Below are 26270 nucleotides of genomic sequence, written 5' to 3' on the forward strand. Positions count from 1 at the left end.
TTGATGGAACATTTCTCCTTGCTGATTCATCGCGTTCTTATTCGATTGCGTCAACATTCATCGCGATTGCATCTCGTCCATACAGATGCAAGCCGATGTCAAACTGAAGGGGGGAATATGATGAAAGAAACAAGTTGCATTGGTCCACGGTCTATGTTTCCATGACAAATATACGGCATCAACATGCGACAAACGTGTGCGGCGGATATAAAACTGTCTTGTTACATTCGTGTACATTTGCCCTGAAAGTTGATATGAAGTTCTGTAAACGATAATGTTGCAATAAGTCGTAGAAGACTGCTATTATTTCCAGTGATGACACAATCAGTTGTTGTACAAGGTGAGTTTTTTGATACTGTCTATCTGTCTTCTACGATTTTTGAGCAGTGACAAAGAGCTCATTGTTTACCGTGGTCTCGTAAACAAAGCAGCGCCATGTTGGCGAAAGTTGTTACCCAGATGGCTGATGAGTGAGGATTATCAATGGGAATATCATTACTTGAAACTGGAAGAACTAGCTAATGTTTACATGGGTCAGCTGGTTTCACAATTTTCTATGACAGACTATCCCCTTAGCTTTCATGGTCTGTGTTCTGCAGTTGGGCAGTGTGGTAACCAGGTGGGCTGCAGGTTTTGGGATCTTGCTTTGCGGGAACATTCCCATGTCAATAAAGTAAGTAATACTTTTTAAAGAAAATAATTAAATATTAGATTTTATGTAGAAAAAGTCCAGGCTGGTTGCCTAAATATACCTGCCTCATGTTGTCTTATCACTTGTTGTGTGAAATGGGACAGGAAGTTAGTCTACGGGCATGTTTCCATTGGACAATGGCATAGGCTATTCATTACCTAAGCTGCATTATCTCTAACATGGCCTTCCTATTTATTTATTTTAGAAAGGAATCTACGATGAGGCTCTGAGCAGCTTCTTTCGGAATGTTGACTCAAGGTAATTCCATCCTGCCAATCTCTTGTTGTGATCCATTTAACCCTAGCTACCAAATGGCTGTGAAACGTGCATGTTCATTCAGACAAACAAATGGAGTGCCTTCTCAAATGACCCCTGTGGTTCCCTGCTATGTGTGTATTTCCAGGAGAAGCGTCGGGGGATCTTGTGACATCACTGGTGGGAGGATCCAATCCCTGAAGGCCAGGGTAAATTCCATTGATGAGTTATTGCTTCACTTTGATGTTTGTTTGTGTGTCGGCTTCACACCCTCTGACAAGACTAATGTCTTCGCTACAGGCGGTGCTGGTGGACATGGAGGAGGGTGTGGTGAATGAGATTCTTCAGGGCCCGCTGAGAGAATTATTTGATAGCACTCAGCTCATCACTGACGTGTCCGGCTCAGGCAACAACTGGTTAGCGACTGTGCCTGCCTGCCTCGCGGCGTGCCATCTCGCATGCCTTCAAAATGTTGCTTTATGAAACGCTTAATTTTTTTTCCTGTATAGGCTATACATGGTCATTTCCCAGGCTGGTCCCAGATCTGTTTGTGCTCTTGCCAACTCCATTTCTTATGGCATAATGATGAGTGACAAGGACTTGGCATGATAGCACCAGACTGGGACTCGGTAGTAATCTCCATCAGTACGATTGCAGGTACATTTTATGTTTGATAACATGAATTTGTAAAACAACTGTGCCACCTGTTTATTCCTCTCCAGGGCAGTGGGCCACTGGACGTATGGCTCAGCCTACAGGGAACAGATTGTGGACCAGCTGAGGAGGGCAGCAGAGCATTGTGACTGCCTGCAGTGCTTCTTTCTCATTCACTCCATGGGTGGAGGTGAGGACTCGAGTGTACAAATGTATACATAGTCTCATAACTACTGAAACACATTATTACTACATGAACGACGTTGGTGCTTTCTGCTTTTTCAGTGTAAAGTTTTGGATAACCATGATGTGTTGTGTCCAATGCTGTGATGGTCAGGGACTGGATCAGGCCTGGGCACCTGTGTGTTGAAACTTCTGGAGGAGGAGTTCCCCGAGGTATGTCGTATCGTCACCTCAGTCTACCCCTCAGCAGAGGACGACGTCGTCACTTCCCCCTACAACAGTGTCTTGGCCATGCGGGAGCTCACCGAGCATGCCGACTGTGTCCTCCCTGTGGAGAATCAGGTGTGTTTGCGTGCGTGCAAGGTATTTCCGTATTATGCGTGACCATGTTTTACAATCTGTTACTGACTGTTGTAAATAACAATTCCCTTCCATTTGTCCGTTCTTATGATTCCTCTTCCAGTCACTGGTAGACATAGTGAACAAGATCAAGCACATGTCCCACAGTGGGAAGCCAGGTTCTGTGATCAAGAAGGACAGTGCCATCATCTCAGGCCAGGGAGGGGTCAGTGGAGCCGAGAAGCCTTTTGATGCCATGAACAACATTGTAGCCAACCTGCTCCTCAATATCACCAGGTAGACTACTGGAGACAAGCTGTCTGCTGTCTGTGACACTAGGCATTTTATTGACCTTCAGACTCCCTTCATTAAGCCTCCCAGGTGTTTGGAGTCTGGTCTCCTCCAGTGCATTTTACTGCCACTGTAAAAATCTGAGAAAAGTCTGAATTATTTAAGTGCTGCATTAGAATTTTTTTAAATCCATCTCACCACCAACAACGTAATTGCTTAGTGCAGTCATTGAAATGTTAAAGGGGTTATTTATGTCAATAAAGAAGACCACTTGTTTGTTTTAGGCGATAGCATCTGTCTGCTTGATTCTGAAATGTCTGATGTGTGATATCAATTAACTGTTTGTTTCTCTTTTGTTGCAGTTCAGCTCGTTTTGAGGGATCACTCAACATGGACCTGAATGAGATAGCCATGAACCTAGTGCCCTTCCCTCGACTGCACTACCTGGTGCCCAGCCTCACCCCTCTTTACACCCTGGCTGATGTCAACATCCCCACCAGAAGGTCTGCTCTGCTGTCCCTATTGCTAATTTTACTCCTGTTTTGTTTAGACTTTTCTGTAACTCAGAATATTATATTTGGAGCTCCTCCACCGCCCTCTGTACAAGTGCCCTTTGTTGACAGTTAGTGAATGGCAAAGCTCTGTGTTATCCATGCTATGTTCTCTGATCTGTGCTGTATAAAACAGTACTTGTTATAAATCCAGGTGTATCAGTTGAATCTCTGGATTAGAGGTTGACAAGGGAACAGGATTCCCATGCAGTCAAGAAACAAGAACGATGCTGCTTTCAACTTTGCTTCTTCATATCAATCCACATGTTTTGTATTATACTATTAGTTTCTTTATCTCTGCCAATTGCTAATAAGTTAGTCTTAGCAAGCTCCACAATTTTTTTGCATTAGCTGCTAATGCTAATCGCTAGCTAAATGCATTGAGCTAGCACGTAATATGAGGCAAGGGCATATCTGGCTAGAAAACACTAGCTCTAATACAGGCGCTTGCCAGTGGTGGTGCCAGCATGTTGCTTGAACAACGTCATGTTCTGAATCAGAGAGAATAGGTGAAGCATATTCTAAAATCTTGATAACATTTCTATTCAAAGGGTCGTGTCCCCTGGAAGCAATGACTTTTCACAACTCCTATACTGTCTTTATCATTCACTTTCATGACAACAACACCAATCACAGAATTAGAATATCCTACTCATTTTTTATTTCTATGATTCCAACAGTTCACATAAATATCAATATAATGCATAATATATGCCATTTATTTATACAATAACGTTACCAGTCAAAAGTTTGGACACACCTAGTCATTTAAGGGTTTTTCTTTATTTCTACATTGTAGAATAATAGTGAAGACATCAAAAATATGAAATAACACATATGGAATCATGTAGTAACCAAAAAAGTGTGAAACAAATCAAAATATATTTACTGCAGAAATGTTTTGGTACCCAGCTGGGCAGGCAACAAAATAATAGCTAGCTAACAGCCCCCGCTCTTGTCTCGTGAGCCCAAAACGAGGCCATTGCTATGGAAACTCATGCAGCAGAGTGCAGCTAACGGAATAAGTTATTTCTGATTTCTGTGCGTTAAATTGAGCGGGGGTGATTTTTATCAGGACAGGAAAGTTGTGGGGTAATAGAACTGTTGTGCGATTGGGACAGTACGGGCAAAAAATGTACAGGACAAGACGGAACAGGAACTAATTTTCACTCCAGTGTCTCTCTTTTCAGGATGAACGTGGGAAATATATTAGCAGCACATTGTGCCAATGATCATGTCCAGGCCTGTATAACGTTAAGAGTTCTGCAAAAGAGCTAGTGTGGTATTTCACATTTCTTAGTTGAATGCACTTTTTTTGTTAGTTAGGCACCATGGATAATAGCGTCTACTGAATGAGTCAAATGTAAATGGCATGTATCCCTTCTGTATAATTGTTATTCCTTAGCTGTGTACCCTGTCTACCCCAGGCTTGATCAGATGTTCACTGATGCCTTCAGTAAAGACCACCAGCTGATCCGGGCTGACCCCAAACACAGCCTGTACCTGGCCTGTGCCCTCATGGTCCGTGGCAACGTGCAAGTGTCGGACCTCCGCAGGAACATAGAGAGGTGAGACCCAGAGAGCGCTACTAGGATTGTTCCACCTCAAAAAGCACACGCACCGTCTCAGATTTTCCTGAAATTGCTTCTGTAGTTAGAAACAAGTAAGAGTTGCATTCCTAAAACATTTTTATCTGTTGGAATTTTATTTGATCTCTGGGAAATTAAGCTAATTGATTGCACGCAAATTGGCCTTTTTGTTTTTTTTTATGGTTCACATGATATTCAATAAATACAGTACCAGTCAAAAGTTTGGACACACCTACTCATTCCAGGGTTTTTCTTTATTTTTACTATTTCCAGAATAATGGTGAAAACATAAAAACTATGAAATAACACACGTAATCATGTAGAAACATAAAGTGTTTAAACAAATCCAAATATATATTTGAGATTCTTCAAAGTTGCCACCCTTTGCCTTGATGACAGCTTTGTACACTCTTGGCATTCTCTCAACCAGCTTCATGAGGAATGCTTTTCGAATAGTCTTGAAGGAGTTCCCACATATGCTGAGCACTTGTTGGCTGCTTTTCCTTCACTCTGCCGTCCATCTCATCCCAAACCATCTCAATTGGGTTGAGGTCGGGTGATTGTGGAGGCCAGGTCATCTGATACAGCACTCCATCACTCTCCTTAGTCAAATAGCCCTTACACATCCTGTAGGTGTGTTTTGGGTCATTGTTCTGTTGAAAAACAAATGATAGTCCCACTAAGCGCAAACCAGATGGGATTGCTCATCGCTGCAGAATGCTGTGGTAGCCATCCTGGTTAAGTGTGCCTTGAATTCTAAATAAATCACTGACTGTGTCAACAGCAAAGCACCACCTCCATGCTTCTCGGTGGGAACCACACATGCAGATATCATCCGTTCACCAACTCTGCGTCTCACAAAGACACCGCGGTTGGAACGAAAAGTTTCGACTCAGACCAAAGGACAGATTTCCACCGGTCAAATGTCCATTGCTTATGTTTCTTGGCCCAAGCAAGTCTCTTCTTATTGGTGTCGTTTTTTGGGTACTATGTGATTCCATATGTGTTATTTCATAGTTTTGATGTCTTCACTATTATTCTACAATGTAGAAAATAGTAAAAATAAAGAAAATCCCTTGAATGAGTAGGTGTTCTAAAACTTTTGACTGGTGTGGTGGAAATTCTACCTTTAACTAATAATGAGGAGAGACAAAGTCAATATTGCAATAAGGAGGCTGGTCACACCATTCACAAAGTGAATGGAGTGAGAGCCCACACATGAGTACGGCAGCCTTATGTAGTCAAGCTATCTTATACAAGCATCTGCAAAGCACGTGACCTTGTGAATGTACGCTACCGTTCAAAGTTTGGGGTCACTTAGAAATGTCCTTGTTTTTGAAAGAAAAGCACTTTTTTTTTGTTCATTTTAAAATGACATCAAATTGATCAGAAATACAGTGTAGACATTGTTAATGTTGTAAATGACTATTGTAGCTGGAAACAGCAGATTTTTTATGGAATATCTACATAGGTGTACAGAGGCCCATTATCAGCAACGATCACTCCTGTGTTCCAATAGCACGTTGTGTTAGCTAATCCAAGTTTATCATTTTAAAAGGCTAATTGATCATTAGAAAACGCTTTTGCAATTATGTTAGCACAGCTGAAAACTCTTGTCCTGATTTAAAGAAGCAATGAAACTGGCCTTTAGACTAGTTGAGTATCTAGAGCATCAGCATTTTTGGGTTTGATTTACAGGCTCAAAATGGCCAGAAACAAATAACTTTCTTCTGAAACTCGTCAATCTATTCTTGTTCTGAGAAATGAAGGCTATTCCATGCGAGAAACTGAAGATCTCGTACAATGCTGTGTACAACTCTCTTCACAAAACAGCACAAACTGTCTCTAAACAGAATAGAAAGCGTGGGAGGCCCCACTGGCAGCTTCATTAAATAGCACACGCAAAATACCAGTCTCAACGTCAACAGTGAAGAGGCAACACCGGGATACTGGCCTTCTCGGCAGAGTTGCAAAGAAAAAGCCATATCAGACTGGCCAATAAAAAGATTAAGATGGGCAAAAGAACACAGACACTGGGACAGAGGAACTCTGCCTAGAAGGCCAGCATCCCAGAGTCGCCTCTTCACTGTTGACGTTGAGACTGGTGTTTTGCGTGTGCTATTTAATGAAGCTGCCAGTTGAGGACTTGTGAGGCGTCTGTTTCTCAAACTAGACACTCTAATGTACTTGTCCTCTTGCTCAGTTAGCTCAGTTTTCAGCTGTGCTAACATAATTGCAAAAGGGTTTTCTAATGATTAATTAGCCTTTTAAAATGATAAACTTGGATTAGCTAACACAACGTGCCATTGGAACACAGGAGTGATGGTTGCTGATAATAGCCCACTGTCCGCCGTTGTAGATATTCCATAAAAAAATCTGCCATTTCCAGCTACAATAGTCATTTACAACATTAACAATGTCTACACTGTATTTCTGATCAATTTGATGTTATTTTAATGGACAAAAAAATAGCTTTTCTTTCAAAAACAAGGGTGTGTGTGTGTGTGTGTGTGGAGACAACTGGGTTACAGGGTACAGACGATAATGGAGAGGTTGTATCAGTCTGTCGCAACTGAGTGAGGACAATGGGTACCAAAGTGACAGGAAGTCACTCCAGACATACTTCCTCTAACAGTAGCTCAACGGTTCCCCCAAGTTGGGCAAGCAAGCGCCTTTGACTGTCGTCCCAGATGATGTATGGTCCTACTGGTCACACACACACACACACACACACACACACACAAAGCATAAATCTTTGGCCCAGAAACAGGCTCCAAACAGAACAACAGCTCTGTCAATGGTGTGCAGGATATATCCTTTACTCTGTCTCCAGTTAAGCTAAGAGGAACCAGTTAGTTTTTGTCGGGTCTTGGCTGAGCACCCAGACATCATGGGGTCGTTCTTCACACACAGGCCTCTATTAATGCAAAACATACTTTTCTATCTTCTGAGTTAGTTTCTTTAACAAACTCAAGCCCAATGCCTAGGCTTAAAGAAGGATATTTTAGTACACAAGCATTGGTAAGGTTTAACAGAAAATGCCCTCATACTGGTACTGTGTATATACGGAACAAAAATAGAAACGCAACATGCAACAATTTTGCTGAGTTACAGTTCATATAAGGAAATCAGTAAATTTAAATAAATGTATTAGGCCCTAATCTATGGATTTCACATGCTTGGGCAGGGGCGCAGCCATGGGTGGGCCTGGGAGGGCATAGGCCCACCCACTGTGGAGCCAGGCCCAGCCAATCAGAATTGTTTTTTCTCCAAAAAAGGGCTTTATTACAAACAGAAATACTCCTCAGCACCCCGCCCTCCCCCTCTGAAGATCCCGCAGGTGAAGAAGCCAGATGTGGAGTTCCTGGGCTGGCGTGGTTGTGAGGCCTGTTGGACCTACTGCCAAATTCTCTAAAATGACATTGGAGGTGGCTCATTCAATTCTCTGGATACAGCTCTGATGGACATTCCTGCAGTCTGCATGCCAATTGCGCGCACCCTCAACTTGTAACATCTGTGGCATAGTGTTGCGTGATAAAACTGTACATTTTAAAGTGTCCTTTTATTGTCCCCATGATCATTACCTGTGTAATGTTCATGCTGTTTAATCAGCTTCTTGATAGTCCATCCACCTGGCAGGTGTGGCGTATCTTGACAAAGGATAAAATGCTCACTAACAGGGATGTTAACTAATTTGTCCACAAAATTTGAGAGAAATAAGCTTTTTGTTCATATGGAACATTTCTGGGATCTTTTATTTCAGCTCATGAAACATGGGACCAGAACATTTACATGTTGCATTTATATTTTTGTTCAGTGTAGTACCCAACATCTGAGTTGGACCAAACTTTATAACAATCTGAGATAGTGGGTGTCGTGGCTTGCTGAAATGACATGAAACGATCCATTCTTCATTGATCCCCACGGGGGAAATGACTTTGAGCACTATCCTCCCCTCCCCCGTCTCGAATGAAAAGGGCTGCCAGTTCACCAAGCATCATAACTACTCATAAGACCCAGAGATGACCTTCCCAACTGCTCACTCTCAAATAGTGTTCCCATTCACCGCCGCGTGTTTGTGCTCCAGTACAGGCGCCCCTGATTCATGACTGGCCCATTCAGCTCCCACCTTCTTCCCTCCCTGCAGAGACCTTTTTCACGTGGCATGTTGTCAAGAGCAAGAGAAACAGGAACTTCTATGAGAGCACAGACTTGCGTGTGTGACCACCATCTAAATCAGGAGGGGAAATCTCCTGGAGCACACAGACCTCGCGGCACGTTTAGTGGCTTTAGATAGCGACAGTATTATTCACCTTGGTTGTTGAATTAGCCTGCGCATAAAGATACCATTTTAAAGTCAACCCTGGATATATGAGTTGCTTCAGTATCTGGGATCTGTAATATGAATCTGTATGCAGACGACACGGTTATGTACGCCATTTGCACCAACTGTTGACCAAGCTATGTTAGAGCTGCAATCTGATTTTGTTACAGTACATTACAGAAAGCCCTTGTTGACTTAATTCGGGCAAATCTAAATATATGTTCTCTAATTCATGCAAAAAATGTCTCAGATGGACTACATACAGTATTTACTCATTGGATGATTATCTCATCGTGTGTGTTCCCGCCAATAAATGTCTGGCCGTCTTGATTCCCCGGTGCCGCCATGGCAGTTTTCTACTCTAGTATTAGATGTGTTGAATGAGAGTTGTATATATATTTTTTGAAGAAGAAATTGTTGTGTTTGTAATGTTGTAACCTTAAGTTTTTTTTTGTCTTTGTTAGAGTGATCATTTTGTTGTATTGCTGTGTTCAGGGCACCTTTTGAAAATGAGACCCTGGTCTTCTTGTGACTAAGTAAAAAATAAAAAAAACACCCTGTGGGCTGATTTTCCCAGAGCCTAAAATGCACTTTTAATGAATATTCTCCATTGAGAAGGAAAAGCAGATCCTATCCGTCTTCACAGAAAAGCAGCATTTATTCTCCTTTCCTTCTTCCTTTCAGACTGAAGCCCATGCTGCCTTTTGTGTCATGGAATCAGGAGGGATGGAAGACAGGCCTGTGTTCTGTGCCCCCTGTGGGTCACTCCCACTCACTACTAGCCCTGGCCAACAATACCTGTGTCAAACTCACCTTCATGGAGCTCCGAGACCGCTTCACCAAGCTCTACAGGAAGAAGGTACATCCTAATCTTCAATCGCAACAATCCAAAACTCTGTTGCAAAATAAGTGTTTACGGTCCAGAAGATTGAGGGTTAAAGACAGCAAAAAGACCAATTTCTATTTCACAGTGGACAATACCAGAGTTATACTAAGGAAAGACCAACAGTTAATGTTCTCTAAGCAGGGTTGTAGGCACCTGTATTTTCCCAATCAGTTTTTTTCTCCCTCTTGCGATCAGTGTGGAGTATATTCTTGTCTGACACGATGGATTGTTTTGACAGGCTCACATGCATCACTACCTGCATGTGGACGGGATGGAGCAGGGCTGCTTCACGGAGGCTATCTCCTCCCTCTCCTCTCTGATAGAAGAGTACAGTCAGCTGGATGCCACCAAGGACAGACTTATGCCTGACGCTGCCAGGCTCAACATCGCCACATGAAGGTCCTCTGTCTGTGTGTTCGCACTAGCAGACTACACATAGTGGAGCGTGTTTGTGTGGTGCGTGCAAAGCACTTTTGTGTTTTATTAGCAGAAAATAGTACTGTAATTTGATAACTTGGTTTATTTATTTTTATAAGTTACAAAGGATTTCTTACCTGTGTCTAAATGATATTCCTTATCCGTTAAAAATAAATTACAATTAATAACTGAGTTATGAATATGTATGCCTTGAAAAGGGTCAACAACACAGGGGAAAATACAAAAAAAATAATAACAATTAATTTTATTGATTCTGAATCTAAATTTCTAGTGAATCAGAGTGGACATGAGATTGTATGAGGTATTGTGGTGCAAACTTGGTTGAGAATTAACTTGTAGGAAGATGTATTGTGATTCAGCTGGTACAACAGTGTTTTATGTTGATAAGGGGTATAATCAGTGGATCGCTACAAAGATTCATTAAGATTGACCCAGAACATGTTTGCTCTATCTATCTATCCCTGTTGCCACTAATGGCCTCACTCACAGCCTTTTTGTATAATGAGGTACTGTAAAAACCATAGAATTGAGGTCTAACCCCACATTGTGATCACTTACATTACATTTCCTTTCATGTTAATTGTCAAGCAATATACCCAGAACAAGTTGTTTCTCTCCAGTTTTCATGAGTTGAGGTTCCACGTTTTAAACTTTCCATACCAGCCCATTGGCACATCGCCAGAAAACACAGGCACTGTTTAGTAGCACTTCATGGCCAGGCCGAACTCTGACCAGCTCAGCCCTGTACACACAAATACCATGACTCGGGCAGTACGGAGCCAGAGGCAGATTAGGCCAGGCCTGTGTTAGTCTGTGGGCATGGACATGGCTCTGAGGTTGATTATAAATGCTGGAGAAGGTGCTAGAGGAAGCGTAGCTCTGCGAACATGTCCCCAGGGTCATTACACTTCCTCTGGCAAACGCAGGACGTTATCCACTGCATTTTCCAGCGCACGTTGGAGCCGCCCTTGCACTTGAAGTTGACGGTCACCATTTTGGATTTGTTGGGGACGCAACAGCGCTTGTCAGTGCAGATGCCACAGTAAGTGGGTTTGAAACTCTTGGTGCTAGTGCACCCAGACAGGGTCAGCTTCTCTGCTTTCTTAGCCTGGAACTTGGGCTTACATGTCTTTCCTCTCAGCATCTAGAGGGAAAAGGGACATAGTTAAATCTTCTCTTGTCATATGATAGATTGATAGAAACCCTATCATACTTCTTCTGCTCTCCTTTTGTGAACATACAGTGCCTTCAGAAAGAATTGACACTCCTCGACTTTTTCCACATTTTGTTGTGCTACAAAGTGAAATTAAAATTGATTTGTTAAAGATCTACACAAAATACAATATCAAAATTGATATAAACTCATTGTAAAGGGTTTAAACACTGTTTTCCATGCTTGTTCAATGAGCCATAAACAATTAATGAACATGCACCTGTGGAACGGTCGTTAAGACACTAACAGCTTACAGACGGTAGGCAATTACGGTCACAGTTATGAAAACTTAGGACACTAAAGAGGCCTTGTTACTGACTCTGGAAAAACACCTAAAGAAAGATTCCCAGGGTCCCTGCTCATCTGTGTGAACGTGCCTTAGGCATGCTGCAAGGAGGCATGGGGACTGCAGATGTGGCCAGGGCAATAAGTTGCCATGTCCGTACTGTGAGATGCCTAAGACAGCGCTACAGGACGGACAGCTGATTGCCCTCGCAGTGGCAGACCACGTGTAACAACACCTGCACAGGATCGGTACATCCGAACATCACACCTGCGGACAGGTACAGGATGGCAACAATTGCCCGAGTTACACCACGAATGCACAATCCCTCCATCAGTGCTCAGACTGTCCGCAATAGGCTGAGAGAGGCTGGACTGAGGGCTTGTAGGCCTGTTGGAAGGCAGGTCCTCACCAGACATCATCGGCAACAACGTCGCCTATGGGCACAAACCCACCGTTGCTGGACCAGACATGACTGGCAAAAAGTGCTCTTCACTGACGAGTCTGGGTTTTGTCTCACCAGAGGTGATGGTCGGATTTGCGTTATCGTCGAAGGAATGAGCATTACACAGGCCTGTGCTCTGGAGCGAGATCGATTTGGAGGTGGAGGGTCCGTCATGGTCTGGGGCGGTGTGTCACAGCATCATCGGACTGAGCTTGTTGTCATTGCAGGCAATCTCAACGCTGTGCGTTACAAGGAAGACATCATCCTCATGTTATACCCTTCCTGCAGGCTCATCCTGACATGACCCTCCAGCATGATTTCCTGCAAGACAGGAATGTCAGTGTTCTGCCATGGCCAGTGAAGATCCCGGATCTCAATCCCATTGAGCACGTCTGGGACCTGTTGGATCGAAGGGTGTCGGCTAGGGCCATTCCCCCCAGAAATGTCCGGGAACTTGCAGGTGCCTTGGTGGAAGAGTGGGGTAACATCTCACAGCAAGAACTGGCAAATCTGGTGCAGTCCATGAGGAGGAGATGCACTGCAGTACCTAATGCAGCTGGTGGCCACACCTGATACTGACTGTTACTTTTGATTTTGACCCCCCTTTGTTCAGGGACACATTCCATTTCTGTTAATCACATGTCTGTGGAGCTTGTTCAGTTTGTCTCAGTTGTTGAACCTTGTTATGTTCATACAAATATTTACACATGTTAAGTTTGCTGAAAATAAATGCAGTTGACAGTGAGAGGACATTTCTTTTTTTTGCTGAGTTTATATACAGTACCAGTCAAATGTTTGGACACAAATTAACTTTTAACAAGGCACACCTGTTAATTGAAATGCATTCCAAGTGATTACCTCATGAAGCTGGTTGAGAGAATGCCAAGAGTGTGCAAAGCTGTCATCAAGACAAAGGGTGGCTACTTTGAGGAATTTCAAATGTAAAATATATTTTGATTTGTGGAACATGATTCCATATGTTATTTCATAGTTGATGTCTTTACTATTATTCTACAATGTAGAATAGTACAAATAAAGAAAAACCCTTGAATGAGTAGGTGTGTTTAAACTTTTGACTGGTAATAAATATATATATCTTGATTAGATAAGTATTCAACCCCCTGAGTCAATACATGTTAGAATCACCTTTGGCAGTGATTACAGCTGTGAGGCTCTAAAAGATGTACACACCTGGATTGTACAATATTTGCACATGATTTTTTTTAATTTCTTCAAGCTCTGTCAAGGTGGTTGTTGATCATTGCTAGACAGCCATTTAAGTCTTGCCGTAGATTTTCAAGAAAATTTAAGTCAAACTGTATCATGTCATCTTGATAAGCAACTCCAGTGTACACCCCCCACCCCCAACTCCAGTGTACATCGTCTTTGCCGATGACAAACGTACCCATAACAACAGCCACCACCATTCTAGAAAATATGAAGAGTGGTACTTGGTGATGGTGATGTGTTGTATTGGACTTGCCCCAAACATAATGGTTTGTATTAAGGACATAAAGTTAGTTTCTTTGCCACATTTTTTTCTGTATTTCATGCCGTATTACAAACAGGATGAACGTTTTGGAATGTTTTTTTATTCTGTACAGGCTTCTTTCTTTTCCCTCTGTCATTTAGAGAGTAGCTACAATGTTGTTGATCCATCCTCAGTTTTCTCCTATCACAGCCATTAAACTCTAACTGTTTTAAAGTCACCGTTGGCCTCATGGTGAAATCCCTGAGCGGTTTTCTTTCTCTCCGGCAACTGAGTTAGGAAGGACGCCTGTATATTCTTAGTGACTGGGCATATTGATACACCATCCAAAGTGTAATTTATAACTTCACCATGCTCAAAGGGATATTCAATGTCTGCTATTTTACCTATCTACCAATATGTGCCCTTCTTTGCGAGGCATTGGAAAACCTGGTTGAATCTATGTCTAAAAGCCACTGCTCGACTGAGGGACCCTACAGATGATTGTATGTGTGGGGTACAGAGATGAGGTAGTCATTTAAAACCTCTTGAAGCTAGGAGCAGAATTTTTATATTTGGGAAAAAAACGTTCCAAAGGTAAACAGACTATTTCTCAGGCTCAGCTATTAGAATATGCATATAATTGACATATTGGGATAGAAAACACTCTAAAGTTTCCAAACCTGTCAAAATATTGTCTGTGAGTATAACAGAACTGATTTTGCAGGCGATAACCTGAGGAACTCCAACCCGGAAGTGCTTCTTTTTTTTTTTTTTTATTCTTTTTTTTAACTTCCACTGCTTGCCCGTCCTCCAGGCGTATCAACCAAATTTATTTTCCAATGGCTTCCTCAGGCAGTGACCAGGCTTTAGACATAGTTTCAGGCTTTTATTTTAAAAAATTAGCGAGATTTATCAAAACGCGTCAGTGGATGACCAGGTGTCCTTTAATTGGTTCCTGCGCAAGAGGGATTTTGCTCGACATTTTCTATCTCTGTAGAATTGAACAGTTTACCGTCTGGTTGAAATATGATCGATTATGTATGTTAAAAACAACCTGAGGATTGATTATAAAAAACCTTTGACATGTTTCTACGAACATTACGGACACTTTTTTGAAGTCTGCCCTTCAGTACCAGAACGAGCTTGTGGTTTTCTGAATATAACGCGCAAACCAAATAGCGATTTTTGGTTATAAAGCTAATCTTTATCGAACAAAAATAACATTTATTGTGTAACTGGGAGTCTCGTGAGTACAAACAGCCGAAGATTATCAAAGGTAAGCGATTAATTTTATTGCTTTTCTGACTTTCATGACCAAGCTAATTTAAGGCTAGCTGTTCTAGCTATTTTTTGTTCTTTGTCTAGTGAATGATAAACTCACAACGCTTGGATTGCTTTCGCTGTAAAGCATATTTTCAAAATCTGACACGATAGGTGGATTAACAACAAGCTAAGCTGTGTTTTGGTATATTTCACTTGTGATTTCATGATTATAAATATTTTTAGTATTATTTTTGAGTTTGGCGCGCTGCCAATTCAGGGGTTGTTTATGAAAATGATCCCTTAATCGGGATCTGTGCGCCAAGAAGTTAAAAATCATGTTAAATACAATTATTGCACATAAAAGAGTGAGTCCATGCAATTATGTGACTTGTTAAGCACATTTTACTCCTGAACTTATTTAGGCTTGCCATAAAAAAATGGTTGAATACTTATTGACTCAAGACATTGCAGCTTTTCATTTGTAAACATTTCTTAAAGCATAATACCACTTTGATATTGTGGGGTATTGTGTGTAGGCCAGTGACGACAACATCTCAATCTAATCCATTTTAAATGCAGGCTGTAACACAACAAAATGTGGAAAAAGTAAAGAGGTGTGAATTCTTTCTGAAGGCACTGTATACAGTAGTTCCAAGACCATTGTCATATTTTCAGAATTAGAAATATCACTGGGTGTTGTGGGCGTACAAGTCAGTTATTTAACATTTCACCGATCACCATCAGAACACATCATCTCTGAGAGAGCCTGGCTGGTCAGTGGTCAGTCACCTGGACGGACTTCATGATGCTCTTCTCACACGGCCGCAGCAGGCAGAGGCGGCGGTCCTTCCTCATCTCACACTTGCCGTTGTCATTGTTGACCCGGACTGAGATACCCAGGCCGCAGGTCTTGGAGCAGGGGCTCCACGGAGTGGTCTGGATCAGGCAATTCTTCTTCCAGGCTAAAGGAGGATCCCTGTAAGCTTTCGGTTTTACAGTATTAAAAGGGCATCGCTAGAGGAAGGAACCTGGCCTGTACGCCGCCATGCTGCTACAGAGCACATTCTGTTCAGAGTGAATCAAGAGCCCTCGGTCCTCAGGCATTCTGCCTGCTAAAGATGATTGGATATCCCAGTTGGAGAGAAATTATCTTTAGGCGGGCCATGATGTCAAGATGGTTTCAATTGCCTCTTTGTAAGGTTTGAAGTCAGTGATTGCAAACATATTTGATTTGTGTGTTGGCAATATCAAAAACATCAAGACCTAGTGACGGCTAACCTTTCAGATTCACTAGAAAGCAGGACGTTTGTGTTTATCAAGCCAAGCAAAGCGAACATTTACTCAAATATATCAAAGAAGCATACTTAAAAGAGGCATTGGTGCTTTTGATGGAAAGTGAACTAGAGCTCTCTCTATGGACGTTTGTGCATGACTGGAACCATCCACCCTACTCCCTCTGTGTGGCTAACCACAGTCAGTCAGCCACACTCCATCCACCCTCTGCACTTCCCAGCCAAAGTAATCAAAAACGCCTCCCTCTTTCCATCCAGCTTTTACAGCAATTAGCATTCCAGGGCAGACAAGCTGACGGTTCTGGCCCTGGTTTTCCCTGCAAACACACACCTGGCATGGCGGCCATGTTTGTTGTGTCCTGCTGGTGTTTTCTGGAGAGACCAGGGGCGCTCTGGAGACCAGCTGGCAGGGGTGCGTTGCTCCTCAGAGGGGCAGGACCCAGGAGAGCAGCGGGCTTCTGGATGAAGGCTGGGGTGCAGCCGATGGCTCCCGCGATGCACGTGCATTTATACAGCGGGCTGGGCTGGAAGGCCTCGCCGTTCTCATAGTGGGCCCCATTCAGGTCACAACCAACTGCCATCAAGTCTACAGAGAAGGAGATGGGGAAACTGAACACGACTCGGTTGACTGGCCTGTGCACTGCTTGCAGCATTCTTCTGGTCTTAGTGTGTTTCTATTAGTGTGGTTGGCCTTGGGGTGTTTGCCTGATTGATATATGTGTGTGACCTACTGGGTTCTTTTCATGATCAAAGAGACCATGGGTAAATGAGTCAACCAATCCCATGGAACTACAGGTTTATGCAAATCTACAATCCTGAGTGAGTAGCATGGGATTAAAGTATTTAGCTGTAGTACAGTTTCTAGCCAGGTCTTTGAAGTAGCTGAGTCCTATTACACAATCCAGCTCCTGCCCCCTCTGAAAAAAAGTGATTGACCTTGAGACATTCAGTCATACATTTACTTTTAACTCTTATGAATAGCCCGAAACGAAAAGTTCACTCACAAGCGCAGACCCCGACCTCATATCGAGGCTGGTCATTAGAGAAGTCGCAGTACATGCCCTTGTGGGGGTCGCAGATGTCCCTCTCGTTGCAGGCCTCTCCTATCTGCCGGGCGCAGCTCTTACAGCAGCCACAGCCGTCCAGCACTGAGCTGACTCCCGGGGCACACTGGGGCTTGGCCTTGCACTTACACGGCCACTGGCACAACTGTTTCCTCTCCAACATGGCCTTGCCTCCTCGCAGACCAGACAGCTGCCCACCATGGTTCTGAGCCCTGCATAGAGACTGGAGGGGAGAAAGGAAGGACAGGGTTCTTGTAGGGTTTTTAAATGTAACCTTTATTTAACTAGGCAAGTCAATTAAGAACAAAGTCTTATTTACAATGACGGCCTACACCGGCCAAACCCGGACGACGCTGGGCCAATTGTGCCCCGCCCTATGGGACTCCCAATCACGGTCGGTTGTGATACAGCCTGGAATTGAACCAGGGTGTCTGTAGTGACACCTCAAGCACTGAGATGCAGGGCCTTAGACCGCTGCACCACTCAGGATCCCCATGTGGTGCAGTGGTAAAAGACCCCTGCTTGGGAGGTGGAATTAACAGGCTAACGATTTACTTTGATTACATAGCCATAATGCATTCATTACACGTCTATAAGCATTTCATTAACTTGCTTTAACAGGTCCTACACATTGTTAAATGTTAATTCATTATTAACTATATCCATTGCATATTAGTATACATTGTGTGTATAAGGTAGTTGTTGTGAATTTGTTAGATTACTTGTTAGATTTTATTGCATAGTCGAAACTAGAAGCACAAGCATTTCGCTACACTCGCATTAACATCTGCTAACCATGTGTATGTGACAAATAAAATTTGATTTGATTGAATCTATAGTGCATTCATGTCATGCTATGCTCATATTTAGGTATCTTAATAGATGCATAATTGCATGAGAAACAAGATTGAACTCTTTGGCCTAAATGCCAAGTGTCACGTCTGGAGGAAACCTGGCACCATCCCTACGGTGAAGCATGGCGGTGGCAGTATCATGCTGTGGGGATGTTTTTCAGCAGCAGGGCCTGGGAGACTAGTCAGGATCGAGGCATAAATGAACGGAGGAAAGTACAGAGAGATCCTTGATGAAAACCTGCTCCAGAGTGCTCAGGCCCTCAGACTGGGGCGAAGGTTCACCTTCCAACAGTACGACCCTAAGCACACAGCCAAGATAACACAGGAGTGGCTCGGAACAAGTCTCTGAATGTCTTTGGGTGGCCCAGCCAGAGCCCGGACTTGAACCCGATCTAACATCTCTGGAGAGACCAGAAAATAGCTATGCAGCGACACTCCCCATCCAACCTGACAGAGCTTGAGAGGATCTGCAGAGAAGAATGGGAGAAACTCCCCAAATATAGGTGTGCCAAGCTTGTAGTATCATACCCAAGAAGACTTGAGGCTGTAATAGCTGCCAAAGTTGCTTCAACAAAGTACTGAGTAAAGGGTCTGAATACTTATGTAAATGTGATATTTCAGTTTTAAAAAATGTATACATTTGCAAACATTTCTAAAAAACGGTTTTTGCTCTGTGATTATGAGGTATTGTGTGTAGATTGATGAGGGGAAACAATTTAATCTATTTTAGAATAAGGCTGTAACGTAACAAAATGTGGAAAAGTCACTTTCTGAATCCACTGTAGGCTGTCACCTGGAAGTGATGTCACGGACCGCTCATCTCTCCTCTTCTCTGCAGTCAAAACAAAAGCAACAGCTTTCTGTCTCTTTATTTGTCTTATTTTAAAATGTTTTATGTCCCAAAGTACACTGTAAATAGTAACATAAAATGTTTAACTACATGTTTCATGAGTTTAATGATGATTAACGTGTTTACATTGTGCCAGTGGCTTAGCTAGCTACATTGGTAGCTAAGTAAGGGGGAACACCTTGTGTTATTACATTTTACTCACTAAAATAGTTATTGCTATGAGTCTGAAATGGGGAATTGAATTTGAATGTTTGAATATGAATCTATTCAAGAAAAGTCAAACTGAAAAATGTCAATAGGAAGATTCTCTGGGAATGTCCTCCGCAATTGTTTTCTGTACTACATCTGGAAAATGTTAATAAAATGTTCATATTTCCTTTAACAATCCGTGTTGTCCGTATACTTTTATTTATACGTGAGGCATGTTTATAAAATCTTTATAAATCGGAAAATAGCAATGACAGTACAATGTCTGCATAGAATTCATAGACCTTATAATGTGGGTGTTAGAGATCACAGTGGCAAACTACACAGGTATGCTGGCTTCACATGCTCGTGAGAAATAGGAAACTGGGAAGTGGTAAGTCAGACATGATTGTGTTCAAGTGCTTTTGAAGTCGGACATTTTAGCTAGCTTGATAAAGTTGCTAACATTGCTAATAATAAAGTTAGCTAGCTTGCTTAACAATATGGTCAGACTAGCAACATTATCCATATTGATACGGTTGTGTTGTCAAACTTATTTGTTGTCATTTTTTGGTTGAAAAGGTGAAAAAAGTCAGTGGTAAAATGTCACAACTCAGCAAATCGGGTGACAACATTTTCTCCGTTTCCCACTTTTAATTCCGACTTGGGGGGTCATTCAAGTGAAAGTTCCCACTGGGAACTAGGAGCTTCCGCCAACTCTGATAGCACGTGAACACGGCATTAATTACCATGAAGTGCTTAGCTATCAATGCATTATGAATGGGAAAATAGATTTGACTTTACTTTGACTGAATAGAATTCATACATAGACCCTTCATGCGTGCGTTAAAAACCAGTATGGCCAATTTAGGTCTAATTATGATGTGAAGTAGGGCTGTTACAGTTTTTTTTCTCACTTTGGTGCAATTTTCACAAGTACGTGGTACATTTTCACAACTCTAAGAAATAATCTAAACATCAAAATGGTTTCAAAACTAAGCACATTTTTATTTGCTGGGTACAGCAAAAAAAATCCACAAAGTCACTTGTTCACTGCACCAAATCACTCTTTCAATTTGGATACATATTCAATCAAAGTATCTACTTTTCAAAATTAACTTTACTTTTGATATGATTTTCTTGTAATTTGTTAACAATATAATCGACAATCACTTAAATCAAACTACTCAAAACGAATAACTACTGAACCAAATGATGTAGTGCCTAGTTAATGTGTATAGTTTATTTAACTGCTGAACACTGTACAATTCTATAAATGTATAAATTGGACATTAAGTTATGTTGGAATGTAAAACAAAATCATATATGGATGTGATTGTAAATACTACTTCATCATTCTCCATTGCTTCAATAGGGCAAAATGGACAGAGTCACTATGTGCTGCCCTTTGGAATTATAGTGTAGTGTACAATGCACTGCTGAAATACTTGGGTTGTATATAACAATATATTCCATTCATTATATACATTTATTTGATACACTGTAGGCTGACAGGCAATACTGTACTGTATCAGTTGCATAGAAAGGTGATCTTGTACAATGTTGCATGGGGCAGAAATGTCATACAAAACCAATATTTCTGATGATTTGTCCTACTGTAAAAGGATAATGAAACTGTAAAACATACATATTTCTCAACATGCTCACAACCTGCCATTGCATACAATTTTTTTTTTTTAAATGTCAAGTAATCGTAAAATACTGTATGGAAAATGATACCATCTACTATTGTTTATATTCAGCACTTCAAAAATAAGTTTTGAAACGTGTATCATGTATTTTGTGCTATTGGATTCAATTGGTAGTTAAAATGACTTAAAAATGGTGAGCCTTTCGTTATTTGATGTATTGGTGACTAAACTAAATGATCTCATAGTATAAAACGTAGATTTTTCATGAATGACTCATGGGTGAATGCACAATCGAAGGTTCTGAACATAAGATTGGGGGCATTACAAGTCTTATCAGTTTTGTACTTAAACGTTTTTAAAATATACCACTTACGTCTGAAACATTTACCAAAGTGATTGAAAATAATTCTAATGAGTTATATTTTGATCCTCAACTACGCAAATTTATGAGAAGGTAAGTCACGGGCCTATAGGTGTGTTGGTTGTTAGCAACAAAACCGATTTGTGCGCCACTATTGGCCAAAGCAGACAGGGTTGGCTTGTTGTTGACAACATGTAAACTATATTTAGTCTCCAAATGTTTATTGAAAACATAAAAATTGTTGCACGATGAGCACTTGTTGTCTCTCAAATACGTCGTCACAGTTGTTTGTTCGCTAGCTAGCGAACTTTAGCCATATTATCATTGACATGAAAACAGCCAAAACACCTCAAAACAAGACGTATCAAGGACAAGATAAAACTAGCTGAAACGAGCCACCTACGATTCCCCACATGGCAGCTTCTTGTCATTGTTGCTAGCAACTGACCGTTCAGAATCACAACAACGCACGGCTTCCGGCAACATCGATTCGCACGCATCATTTTCGTGATGTTGTCAGCCAACCCGTGTATACCTTTTGGCGTATTGACTAACATTGGTATACAGAAGCACTCTTTATAGAAAATAAAAACTGCCATAATGATGACACTACACTTTCATTGTAATGTTGCATCTACTGTATTAAGATACCTAAATATGACTTATTGCATAGCATGAATCTGCCATAGATATACTATGGATGTACTTTATTAACCTTTAATAATGCGGTTGGGACCTGTTATAAAGTGTTAATGATATGCTTATAGACGTGTAATACTGTAAATGTGTTATGGATATGTAGTCAAAGTTAATCGTTACCCAATAGGTAACAAAGCCTGCGATTGTGTTGCCTTATGTGACTTCATATAGTTTTGCCTTTGGTAAATTCCAGGCAAAGTTTCAAGTTCACCAAGAAGTCACCTAAGGAAGAACATTCAGGACATTCACAACAGTCAAGAGGCTACGAACAGGATAAAAAGATAAGAACACCAAAACAATGCAGGACTAGTAACATGGTGTTCTTACAAAAGTATCAACAAATTCCATTAATGAATTATAAAAATCGATCTTAGGCAAAAAAATATATAAATGATATCAGTATTAGTGATAGAATTCAGATTGGCATTTTGATTCACACAACATATCATACATTCCTGATGTGTAAATTGCTTTGCAATCTTTGTCTTTTTCATTCCATAATCAGCAATGACTTCTTATTAATCTAGAAATTGCCATGTTTAAATCAACATGGAGCCCTCGAAAAATCTCTTCAGCCCTCAGATGTAAACAAGTAGCTCCTTTGTACATTAGCAGTAAGTCACAGTATTTAGGTCAGTTTAACTGGGAGCAATTCATTTCTGTTCCAACATATGGATATTCTATAGCACAGATTTAAAATGTATTATATAAAAAAGGTACAACTCTATGGAAGAAGGGAGCGAGTCAATTTAATGCCCATTGATTATGATTAGGGCTGCAAATGGATGGTATATTATTGGAAACTTTCTAAATTTACCAGTAAACTACTGGAATTTTGGTAACTTTCAAGGAATGTATGGAATTTTATCAAATGACATCTATTGGCCTTTTTGGGTACTTCAGATTATCATTATCAACTGACTTGCTGTTAAATCTAGGGCTGATTTCAAGGTTTTACTGATAACCTACAAAGCATTGCATGGACTTGCTCCTACTATCTCTCTGATTTGGTCCTGCCATACATATCTACACATATTCCATGGTCACAAGATGCAGGCCTCCTTATTGTCCCAGAATTTCTAAGCAAACAGGTGGCGGTGGGGATTTCTCCTATAGAGCTCCATTTTTATGGAATGGTCTGCCGATCCATGAGAGACGCAGACTCGGTCTCTCAACCTTTAAGTCCTTACTGAAGACTCAACTCTTCAGTAGGTCCCACGATTGAGTGTAGTCAGTCCCAGGGGTGCGAAAGTGAACGGCAAGGCATTGGAGTGACGAACCACCCTTGCTGTTTTTGCCTAGCCGGCTCCCCTCGCCCCATGGATTCTCTGCCTCTGACCCTATTACGGGGGGCTCCCATGCCATCCCTAGGGCGCATCACGACATGCTAGGCTTTTTTTGCTATACTCTACTTGAGCCACTGATGTGATCTTTCTGTCCGTTTTTGTACCCCCCTCGGGCTCGTACGGTTAAGGAGATCTTTGTGGGCTTTACTCTGCCTTGTCTCAGGGTAGTACGTTAGTGGTCTGTTGATTTCCCTTTGGTGGTGTGGGGGCTGTGCTTTGGCGAAGTAAGTGTGGGGGGCAAGGTTCTATCTGTCTGTCCTATCTGGTGCACTGTGATCTCAAAACTTTCTTGTCCTTTCTGGTGTCCCATGTGATTTTAGACATGCTCTTTACGACAATAAAAACAGATATTGACAAGGGCAAAGTACCCCATTTTTGCAATCCTGGAAAACGTTGTAAACCCAAAATATTTCCCCAACCCCTGATTACAATCTCAACTCTTTTCTCTACTAAATGGCCGTACTCTTATAATTTTACCCGGCACAGCCAGAAGAGGACTGGACACCCCTCGGAGGCTGGTTCCTCTCTAGGTTTCTTCCTAGGTTCCAGCCTTTCTAGGGAGTTTTTTGTAGCCACTGTGCTACATCTGCATTGCTTGCTCTTTGGTGTTTTAGGCTGGGTATCTGTATAGCAATTTGTGACAACTGTTGTTGTAAAACTGGCTTTATAAAATTGATTTGATTGATTGGTTATGCCAAAAATTTGAATCCTTTCTACCAGGTTTACAGAATGCGCTCATTTCAAAAGCACAGAGAACCTCATACCTCTTGCCCCCTTTTGCCCGGAACGTCTTTTAAAAAGTGACGTAAAGGGAACCCCTTTGACTGCGACTTTACTGTGACGTTACCTCACTCAGCTAGCCTCAATAGTAATTCCCTGCCACTGTAGAATTAGCCACTCATTCAAAACAAAACCTTGAATCAAGTTGTAAATATAAAATAAGGCCAAGAAAACACTTTCATTCAGATAACATTAACCTAGAAACTAACAAAAGTTCCCCATATTGTAAGGTGTGAATAACATCTGTTCAAATGATGCCTTACTTTGAGATCAACCCTACCCCCTTTCTCTATGGTTTGTTGTCAACACCTTTTCCTGGTTCTCCCTGAGTATCACATCAAGCCTGGTCCTATCAGAGACCGTGGAGACACAACTCATCATTATTGTTAAGAGAAAAGGAAAGTCGCAGCTCTTACCTGTTGAGCTAGAATGACCAGGAGCAAAGAGAAGAGCAGAGATAGCATCTTTTAAGTACCCAGGTTTGGGTGAACTCTTTGAGCTTGAGAACGAAAGAGTGGGAAGGAGGGATAGCGACCGAGAGAGGAGGGGGAATGGGAAAGAGAGATCGAGGGAGCTGACCTGGTTGAGAGGCACAAAGCACCCCTCTGTCTCCTTCAAACACACCTTTCTGTGGCTTACTGATCCGAAGGAGAAATATTTAACTTCATAACTTCTGGTATGCTCTTAGACCTCCAAGTCCGGCCCACTTGTTTATCCCCCAGTCTGTAGATCTATTGGCTAACACAAGCACATTCATATTGGATTCATCTGTGCTTCATTCTCAAACCTTGTAGCTTTCAGTTAAAACGTATTTGAAACCACACTATACGGACACATTTTAGATGAACATGTTTACACTACACACATACTCTAAAGATAGACAGTATACGTGAATTTATTTATATAGAAGTGATATTCTCAAGCAGGAGTGTACAGGGTTTTTCGTCTTCGTGTGGTGCTGGGCATGTCCTTGTTTTGGTGGACCTGGATATATTTAAGGTAACATTCCTTAATTATTTACACTGTGTAAAGAGGTCCCTCTCACAGCCAGTAACCTACCTCAAACCCCTAACACAACAATCTACTACTACAGTTACAGATAATAACAGGTTATTGATCGTTTTTTGCTACAATTTACTGTGGTATGAGCATATTATTTTGAATTTTTTTAATCACTTTTTGAATAAAAAGAATCCAATCAAAAATGGTTATAAAACCGTAATCATTCGGTTAAATGTAGTACTCATCTGAGATACTGTAGAGCAGGTTATGATCATTCTCTCTGTAAAAACACCAGGAAGTCATTTTAATTTTGGACACTTTTCCCAGGTATTCCCACGCATAATAGAGAGACACTTGATCATATACAAATATGACTATATACATTATTATGTTTTAGTCAAATATTATATCTGTTTGGGATTCTGAAAATGTTCCAATTCTTCCGTGGCCTGCATACTCACCAGACATGTCACCCATTGACCATGTTTGGGATGCTCTGGGTCGACATGTGTGACAGTGTTTTCCAGTTCCCGGCAATATCCAGCAACTTCACACAGACATTGGTTTTCTGATCCACGACCCTACTTTTTTTAAAGGTACAGTGTTGTGAAAAAGTATTTGCCCCCTTCCTGATTTCTTATTTTTTTGCATATGTCACACTTAAATGTTTCAGATCATCAAACAAATGTTAATATTACACAAAGATAACCCAAGTAAACACAAAATGCAGTTTTTAAGTAATAATTGTATTTATTAAGGGAAAAAAGCTATCCGAACCTTCATGGCCCAATGTGACAAAGTAATTGCCCCTCCTTGTTAAATCATGAATTTACAATGGTTAATCACATTTTTTGGAAAGCTGAGTTAAATTTCACTAGCCACATCCAGACCTGATTACTGCCAGACCTGTTGAATCAAGAAATCACTTAAATAGAACCTGTCTGACAAAGTGAAGTAGGCCAAAAGATCTCAAAAAGCAAGACATCATGCCGCGATCCAAAGAAATTCAGGAACAGATGAGAAACAAAGTAATTGACATCTATCAGTCTGGAAAGGGTTACAAAGCCATTTCTAAAGCTTTGGGACTCCAGTGAACCACGGTGAGAGCCATTATCCACAAATTGAGAACATTTGGAACAGTGGTGAACCTTCCCAGGAGTGGCCGGCCTACCAAAATTACCCCAAGAGAGCAGCGACGACTCATCCAAGAGGTCACAAAAGAACTCACAACAACATCTAAAGAACTGCAGGCCTGACTTGCCTCAGTTAAGGTCAGTGTTCATGACTCAACCATAAGAAAGAGACTGG

At 41.5% G+C, this 26270-nt stretch overlaps 2 protein-coding genes across 6 annotated transcripts; one reads left to right on the top strand and one right to left on the bottom strand.

The window, feature by feature from the left end:
* Positions 1-19: 19 nt before the first annotated feature.
* On the top strand, positions 20-13852 carry tube1 (tubulin, epsilon 1). Its single transcript, XM_055884632.1, has 12 exons — positions 20-340; positions 600-673; positions 897-949; positions 1095-1155; positions 1247-1362; positions 1669-1790; positions 1938-2125; positions 2247-2419; positions 2776-2916; positions 4392-4532; positions 9562-9736; positions 10002-13852. Exons 1-12 carry the CDS (start codon positions 316-318, stop codon positions 10158-10160), a joined length of 1428 nt encoding a protein of 475 aa, XP_055740607.1. The 5' UTR covers positions 20-315; the 3' UTR covers positions 10161-13852.
* On the bottom strand, positions 10264-24549 carry LOC129825005 (cellular communication network factor 6-like). 5 transcript variants are annotated; one of them, XM_055884635.1, is made up of 6 exons: positions 21539-21641; positions 18880-18918; positions 17173-17455; positions 16500-16754; positions 15666-15859; positions 10431-11345 (listed from the first exon to the last, which is right to left on the bottom strand). In XM_055884635.1, exons 3-6 carry the CDS (start codon positions 17393-17395, stop codon positions 11064-11066), a joined length of 954 nt encoding a protein of 317 aa, XP_055740610.1. In that variant the 5' UTR covers positions 17396-17455; positions 18880-18918; positions 21539-21641; the 3' UTR covers positions 10431-11063. The 5 variants fall into 5 exon arrangements, with proteins under 5 accessions (XP_055740608.1, XP_055740610.1, XP_055740613.1 ...); XM_055884633.1 differs by lacking the exons at positions 18880-18918; positions 21539-21641 and adding an exon at positions 24377-24549 and having other exon boundaries at positions 10264-11345; XM_055884638.1 differs by lacking the exon at positions 18880-18918 and having other exon boundaries at positions 21584-21665.
* Between the last annotated feature and the right edge of the window lie 1721 nt (positions 24550-26270).

This window comes from Salvelinus fontinalis, chromosome 27 (genome assembly GCF_029448725.1).
Source record: "Salvelinus fontinalis isolate EN_2023a chromosome 27, ASM2944872v1, whole genome shotgun sequence".
In the NCBI taxonomy this organism is placed as follows: domain Eukaryota; kingdom Metazoa; phylum Chordata; class Actinopteri; order Salmoniformes; family Salmonidae; genus Salvelinus; species Salvelinus fontinalis.